The sequence below is a fragment of the Cryptomeria japonica genome, chromosome 8 (genome assembly GCF_030272615.1).
Source record: "Cryptomeria japonica chromosome 8, Sugi_1.0, whole genome shotgun sequence".
In the NCBI taxonomy this organism is placed as follows: Eukaryota; Viridiplantae; Streptophyta; class Pinopsida; order Cupressales; family Cupressaceae; genus Cryptomeria; species Cryptomeria japonica.
Window position 1 is genome coordinate 87,634,764 of NC_081412.1, and position 9,040 is coordinate 87,643,803.

The 9,040-nt window shown below is 41.2% G+C and overlaps 1 protein-coding gene across 1 annotated transcript; it reads right to left on the reverse strand.

The window, feature by feature from the left end:
- Positions 1–8,423: 8,423 nt before the first annotated feature.
- Positions 8,424–8,780, reverse strand: LOC131038432 (uncharacterized). The gene has a single exon (XM_057970871.2). It carries the CDS (start codon positions 8,778–8,780, stop codon positions 8,424–8,426), a length of 357 nt encoding a protein of 118 aa, XP_057826854.2.
- Between the last annotated feature and the right edge of the window lie 260 nt (positions 8,781–9,040).

Consider the following 9,040-nt stretch of genomic DNA (forward strand, 5'->3'; position numbering starts at 1 on the left):
AAACATGACTTATACAAGTGACAAGAGACACTAAACTTGAGGACTACAGTGGATGTTGGTGTCGAGTCTTGGTTTTCTTTTGATTTTATCTTTTTGGTGACATGTCTTTTAGCTTTTCCAGGATGTCTCTGACTAGAGATTCTATCTCCAGGATGTCTTTGACTAGAAAGGCGAGGATGGGGTATCGTCACCTATTTTTTGCTGTCTGTGGATTGTCTTTTAGTAATGCTATGACTTGTCCAAGGATATGAGGACACTGCGAGTCTAGTATGAACTGGGGCATTCCTTGTTTGTGACTGTCTTATCTCCATGCAAACAGGTACAATGACTTTCTGGGTCGAACAAATGCCTCGATTGTCATAACCTATTTTGCCATAATAAAGCTCAATGATGATAACGCACAAGAAGCTCTTTCACGTTCATATCTTCTGTCTTTCATCCCCCTTTCTGGATTGACTTCCATCGTCCTTTTTGAGTCCGCGTAGCCCGCTATCACATGACTGAGTATAATGACACACCAAAAACATTTACACCTGCATTACCACATATAAGCATTTCATACATACATATAGATATCATAATTGCATCAAATCCTGCACACAACATCTGTTAGCACAGTTTATATTTGCATTATCATATTCATCTGCATTTACATACATTCACATTTGTATCATGCATCACCGATAAAACATAAAAGACAAAAATATTGCATTGCATACATATTTGCATCCATCACATTAAACATGCATCACATAAGAACATCTCATCACATAGGTACAAATGCATATAGTTGCCGCAAAAATGGATCATCTCTCATATATAATCAAATGTGTCATGATACAATGATGTCAAAAGAATCATATGGCTACAAAATCACCCGCAGGTGTCTACAATACAAAAATGGTACATATACTGATACAAGGGAGCCCTCTATGGCTATGATGAACTCCCTCCCTCAGAGCCGCCTGGCCTCGACGGACGCTGAGCTATAGAAGGACCCGCTCCAGGATCACCCTTCCTATCTGGTGGTGGTGGAGGACCCATGACCCCACCACTCGATGCCTGCCTCCTCCGACTCCCTCCCGTAGCCGTCGCTGTCCGCAATGGTCTATGGAATCTCCTCGCCCGCTGATCTGCTGGCATTGCACCATAGTAGAGGTCCCTCCAGTAACCTATCTCCTCTCCGGCTCGCAAGACATATGCGTAGCCTGCTCCTGCGTCCTCTGCCACCTGCCTCCCTGCCCTCAGTGCTGTCTCAGCCTCAGTGTAGCGCTGGATAGCCTGATCTCTCTCCCGCTCAGTATCTCTGAGCCTGATCCTGAGTCGATCCCTCTCCCTCTCCAACTCCTGGATCTCATCTGCCTGGCCCTGACAGATCTCCCTCAGCTCTAGCAGCTCATCCTCCTCTGGATCCTCACCCTCTGCCTCTGCCTATGGCTCTCCCTCTGCGGGTGCCTGCCCCTGTATCTACCCCTATACCTGCTTGGGTACCTGCACCTATCTCTGACCCTGCACCTGTGCCTCTACTGGCACCTGTCCCTGTACCTGTCCCTGTCTCGGTCCCTGTGCTCTAGGACCCTGTGCTGCTGGTACCTGCAGGGGCAATCCACCGCGACCCCTCACCACCTGAGCCGGTCTCTCCTGTCCCCCCTCCCTCCGAGGTGCCACCCTCCTCTCCCCCACTACTCCCCTCCGCCTCCGTCGGCCTCGGCCTCCATCACCTCCACCATCATCATCATCATCTCCTCCAACCTCTCCCTCCAGCAGCTCTCCCGGATCTGTCAACCGTGGAAACGGATGCTCTGCCCAATATGCAGAGTACTCTGCATCCATACCTGCATCCTCAATCTCCGGCCACATATCCCAGGGTAGGGGCATCATCTCTGCCAGCTGTGTGACGACCTGATCATACGACAATAATGGCCTGAACTGCGCCTGATCCCTGACTGTGCGGGCATACATACGCGAGCCTCGTGGCATCCTCTGGATCCTGCCAAACTGTCTGCCAACCCTGTCCACAAGCTGTCTCTCCAGTATGTAAGGTGTCCGCCCAATCAGATATCTGCTCCTGAAAGTATACGGCAGCTCCACTGCGTCATCCTCCCACTCCTCGCACCCCAGGTACGGCCTCCAGATGACCACATCAATATCATCTATCACACGCCTCCAGTGCTCTAACCTGCCAATCCGAGGCTGTGAAGTGATCATATCATAGAGATGCACAAAACTCTGCCCATGACCCCTGCCTCTGAAGTGTATCGGTCGTGTGATAGGTATATGCTCATATGCCCACACCTGTAGCAGTGTCACTCCGCAACCTAGTCCCACTGATCCATGATAGACGAACTGATGAAGCTCATAATACAGATGTGCCAGGACACATGGACCCCATGCATATCTGGTGTGCTCAGTCACCAATGTCTCCAGTGCGCCTCCCCAGCCAACTGCCAACCCCTGTGTAGCCCTATCTGGACACAAGAACCCACTGATGGCTCCTCCGATCATAGCTGGCAAGGCTAATCCTGTCGCAGTCATGGTATCCCATGCCACATGCCCTGCTCTCATCTCTAGCCCAGGATCCTGGAACACCCGTCTCAGCGCCTCTCTGTCTCCATCTCGATCGTATGGGATCAGCTCTCCATCGATCGGTATGTGTAATATCCTGTAGACATCCTCGAGGGTCACTGTCATCTCCCCCATCGGCAAGTGGAATGTACAAGTCTCGGAGTGCCATTTCTCCACCAGCGCAGTCAGCAATCCCATGTTCGCCCGAAACTCAGGCACATACAATACATGTCTCAACCCAATCTCCTCGATGGCAGCTCTGTCCTCAAATGACAACTCTGGTCGTAACCTTTGTGTAGACGGGAATCTCTCGTGTGACTCTAGCATAGGCAGATACTCCTGCAGTCACACAATCAAATCATGTCAGTCATTGTGGCATTCACTGTTTATCACAAAATGCTACCTGCTATCTAAATGCAAATGGTTCTCTATCCTAGTGACACTCATTGTTCATCACAAAGTGTTGCTATCTATCCTAGTAGTGCTCCCTATTCATCACAAAGTACTACGTGTGTGATATTCCCTGTTCATCACAAAGTGTTACTCACATTTGCACTCCCTATTCATCACAAAGTGCTGCTCATACTTTGGGTACTCCCTGTTCATCACAAAGTACTCTATCCTGGTACTCACTGTTCATCACAAAGTGCCTTGATCTATCCTAGTCTTCCTAGAGGACTTGTTTGAGTGTATCCTCTCAGCAGCTTATCCAATCGACAGCGTATGTTCATCACAGAACTGCTGATTTGACCTCGAAGACCAAAACCTTGCATTTTTACACATAAACGCGCTTTAAATTCACAAACGCGCCTCTTGACTGCACAAGCGGGCCTCTACGACACAGACGCGCCTTCTGGACATAAACGTGCCTACATCATGCACAGACGCGACTTTGGGACATAAACGCCCCTACAGGACATAAACGCGTCTGAAATGCATAGACGCGGTCGCATTCAACGCAAATGCGGTCCCAGACGTAAACGCGCCTGGAACCGACACAGACGCGCCTAGCGGACACAGACGTGCCTGGCACCGACACAGACGCGGTTGTACGTTTTTGCATTTTTTTATGCCCTATTCCTAAGCGCATTTATTGCTACCTACTATGCATTAATGACAAAAATCAAATGTGTCAAAGTACGAGGAGATTTGGTGGTACTTACCGGCTCTCCTGCCTCTGCTGGCCTCTGAAATCGGTGAACGCGGTTGAATCGGTGTACGAAGGCCATCGCTGCTAACTGTTGCTGCTCTTTTCTTGCTCTGCACTGTGATCTCGTGAGGGTGTGGATGACAATGAGGATGTCTTTTGCCCGTGGTCTATCTTATAGCCTACCCTAGCCCCTCGCCTTCATTTCCCGAGTCAGTATTCTTCATCCTGTGACTTTGTCACTTTATTCGGTCAGTCCATTCTAGCCTTTCTTTCTTATCGAGAGATTGTCTGCAATCTTTTCAGACATTTTCATCCAATCTCTCGAGGGGGCATATTATTCCCATACTGGGGCAACTCTGTATCAGTTCATCTTATCTTCTTTGAAACAACGCGACAAGCCGCATTGTCTCAAAGAGGGGCAAAATGTAGACACCTAAAATTGTCATGTTTAATTAAACAAATATTTTATTTATTTAATTATCTAAGCCTATTTCTTCTATTAATTAAATAAATTTTTATTTATTTAATTAATTCATTTATCCTCTTCTAGCCTTATTTCTTATTTAAATAAATACATTTATTTATTTAAATTATCTTTTTCCTAAATTAAATAAATATTTTTATTTATTTAATTATCCTACTTCCTCTATTAATTAAATAAATCTTTATTTATTTAATTAATTCATTATCTTTTTCTATACATGACACATGTCATTCATCTCTTAATTCCTACACTACCTACCTCTTTCATTATTTTACTATTTCTTTTACCTACCCTCTAATCCTAGCCGACCTCTCTTTTTACACCTCTCAATCTTAACCCTCAATTTCATATTGTGTCTTCTATTTAAGGAGATGCTTCCTTCATTGTCAAACCCTAATCAACAATTTTAGGAGGACTTGGCTACATTACGATCCTACTTGCAACCACATTCCGTTCTTTGTTGAGCTCTTGTGCATATAAAAATCTGAGAGCAAATATATCAAGCAAGATCAATGGAGATAGGAAGAATGGAGATCAAAACCCTATTAGACATGTGATTGGTATAATCTTTGTGATTTTGAGTTATTTGCATTGTCTTAGGTAATCTTCATATGTTATGGTGGATCTTTGTTGATTGATAGGCTAGGGTTTAGTGGTTGGATTCATTTAGCCTTTCAATATTGTTGTTATTGTTATCCATTTTCACCATACACACTTCCCACTCTCTTTCTTTCTCAATTCAATCATATGCAATCCTTATATACAAGATAGATCATCAAAGCTTGAACCAAGTCACCCTAAAACAAAATGTGTTTTTTGGACAAAAAACATACACGTTGATCCACTCTAGGAGAAAGAGGGGACCAAAACACATCTTTCAAAGATCAATTCACCAATCCACAATCACCAAAACATAACTAACAACATATCAACACGCTATGCATCCATATAAACAATTAACAGTCAAAATATATTCTCCAATGCAAATAACTCTAGTCTGGATCTCCACACGTTATAGTGAGACCCATAACACATCAAACAACCTTCCACAAATCATATCCAGACCTAAGGATAGGTCTGACATAGATTATCACAACTAGCTATGAACAATGCCACAACATCCAAAGAACACAAAGATATTTCCGGACCACAAAACTATCATATCCATATACCAAAACTACATCCACAGAAGATAATAGTAACAAACAACATCAACAACACTTTCCAAGCCCGAACACTTTTGAAACAACCAATAGAACAACTGCATCACCAACACAACAAGATATCTCTGCACCATAGACTTTCCAAACAAACACCAATCTAGAACAACAAGTTTGACATCAATGATAACCACAACAACACATCCTTTGTCATTGATGGAAACAATTGACAACACAACTAAATTCAACATGCAACCAAAACTTAATCAATCTGCAAAACAATATTGCTTTATCAAAAACACTGCAAATACTGCCCAATCTCTCTCAAAAACTTCTCTATCACTATCAAAAACATCACATTTCTGTCTCTTCTAAATTGCTCTATCTCTCTATCTCTCCCCATTTGTCGTCAAGGACAAAGACCACAACAAAACTACACATGCCACCGCTCCCCCTGAGAGCAGCCACAACATCAATCCAGGAAAAGAAATAGGCATGAAAGTGTGTGCGTGCATAAAAATACATTCACATGTATGTATATTTGTATTTATTTTCTAAAGAAAATAGGAAACAAAAATAAAATAATTGAAGGCAACGACCACTTGTGGGTGATCATGTCCCCACACAAGGGTTGTCATGGTTGTGGGGGATGGGTTTCCCTTACCCCACTATCCACCATGGCACGGTTTTGCAAGACGATTCCTTCCCAACCTACCTAACCCCCTTTTTGTTCTTTTTTTTTCCTTTTCAATTTATTATTTGGATTATTTTCTATTTTCTTTATTTTTACAAATTAAACTCTAAAATATTTTTTTTGTTTGCTCATTTTTATATAATTTCTCTCCCTCCCTTATAATGTAATTTTTATAAAAAAAAATTGTGTTTGTATTGTATATGCATATATATGTGTATAATGTATGTATACCCACACATACATACATACATACATACACACATACGTGTGTGTGTGTACATGTATACATTTACATTTACATACATACATACATACATACATACATACATACATACATACATACATACATACATACATACATACATACATACATATATATATATATATATATATATATATATATATATAAGGTTTCCCTTACCCCACTATCCACCATGGCACGGTTTTGTGAGACGACTCCTTCCCAACCTGCCTAACCCCCTTTTTGTTCTTTTTTTTTTCTTTTCAATTTATTATTTGGATTATTTTCTATTTTCTTTATTTTTACAAATTAAACTCTAAAATATTTTTTTTGTTTGCTCATTTTTATATAATTTCTCTCCCTCCCTTATAATGTAATTTTTATAAAAAAAAATTGTGTTTGTATTGTATATGCATATATATGTGTATAATGTATGTATACCCACACATACATACATACATACATACATACGTGTGTGTGTGTACATGTATACATTTACATTTACATATATACATTTACATATATATGTGTGTGTGTGTGTGTGTGTGTGTGTGTGTGTGTGTACATATACACACACACATAATATATATGTACATATATTTATGTATATGTATGAATGTATATGTATATATTATACATGTATACACACATATATACATAGATTATTTATGTACATGTGTATGTATGTATGTATGTCTACACATGTGTCTGTATCTAGCTATGCATGTGTATATATATGTATACGTATATGTGTACACGTCTACATCTACGTATACATATATAATGTATATGTAGATATGTGTGTATATGTATACGTAGATGTAGATATGTACACACCTCACATACTAACATATCTAGTATATGTGGATATGTCTGTGTATATGCATACATACATACACATATACATATACGTATACGTATACATATACACATACATATGTATATATATGGACACACACACCACACATATATAAGAGCTACAACTTATATATATATATATATATATATATATATATATATATATATATATATATATATATATATATATATATATATATATATATATATATATTGGATAAGTGCTATCAAGTGTGGGGATAGCGCCCTATATTAATATTTAAAAAGGTTACATAAAATGCCGAATCAAATATGGCATAAACCAGCCCTTGTAAGCCTATCTACTGCTAATTGTCACGCAGGGCTTGTAGAATAATAGAAGTGCATTCACCAACATGGATAACATTGTTGGTTGATTGGTCAGACAGCCACCACTCCTCTGATCAGGTAACTCTCCTGAAGGGCTCCATATTTCCGTTCATAACTGCGCAACAAAACACCTCCCATGTGTTCTCGCTGAAGATTCTCATTTTTTCCCACTCAGCCATCTTCGCCAAATATTTTTCCATAGCACGATTGTGCCTATCGTTGTCCGACTCCTCCCCATCCCCCTTAGATGACCCCTCGTCCAAGCTGTCTGACGGCAGGTAGTGTTCCATCTGGAAATAAACTTTTAGAATACTAAGCCTCCGATCAGAAGGTAAACTTAGAATACAGTTAGCCACTTCGTCCACCATCAAGGGTTTAACAAACCCGCCGAGAAGCCCAACCATCGTTTCACTTGACTCTAATACATCCACCACTGGGATTAGTTTGGCTTCAAGGATTTGTGAGTCGCACCAGTGCCTTTGATGATTGAGGGCCACACTTATCAATCCCTCCATGGCGTCATAGGCCACATCCACTATGAAGAACAAATTCTACAGCTACCCCCTCAGGTCCTCCTCACAGTTAACACATGAGATGCTTCCAAAGAAGGACATATTTTCCACAGTCCCCACTCAGAAGAAGATAGTTCGAATATGGAAGCATATAGAGAGCGACCACATAAATAGCAACAAACATCCCAATCTAGAAGCTTCCTCCAGACTGCACTCTCCTCAATGAGGATTGTAGAATCTATCATGAAACCAAGAAACCAGAAAGTGTCAGAGTTGTTTACAGTTCTACTGTGTTTTTCGGACCACTTGACTGTATCACCCGCTACCCTTAAGGGTGCAATGATCAAAAACAGACCTTGAATACCAATAGTGTCCTATCAAACTGCCAAAACTGAAACTATCAGAGAAACCTTACTGAGCGTGATCAACTTTGATTAGATCCTGAATTGATTCTGAGACTGAGTGTATATCAAAAGTGACAGTACCATGGGGGATGTCAGTGCCCATATTAGCAACACAGTCTGCCACCTGATTGCCCTCTCTATATGTATGAGCAATTTCATAATGGTCGATATCATTAAGAAGTCGAGATATGCATGGGACCCATTTGTTAAGGTTCCTCCTTTGGAAACCCCTTTTAATAATCCCTTGAATAGTAACTAAGGAGTCCCCTTCAATGACTATCTTGGTCATTTTATTGGTGACGCATAGTTTAAGGCCTTCCAAGAGGGCCCGAATTTCTGCTTCATTATTGGTGGCCACCCCCATGGCCCCATAACTGCCCAATAATAACTTACCTTCACTGTTACGAATAACAACCCCAAAGCCAGAAACCCTGGGGTTGCCTCGATATGCACCATCAAAATTCAGCTTCAGCCATTCCACAGGGAGTGCCTTCCATCTGATATGTTTTCTATTGCCTTTCTTGACCGATAGCTTAGGCAACTAAGTAGGGGTGACCAGGAACCAATTTTTCTCCATACTTCTGTCCCATTCATTATAGTGTTGGATATGCTTTCTCTGCTTCC

Coding starts and splice junctions, on each gene's coding strand:
- LOC131038432 (XM_057970871.2), bottom strand. CDS start 8,780: ATGGGGGTGGCCACCAATAATGAAGCAGAAATTCGGGCCCTCTTGGAA.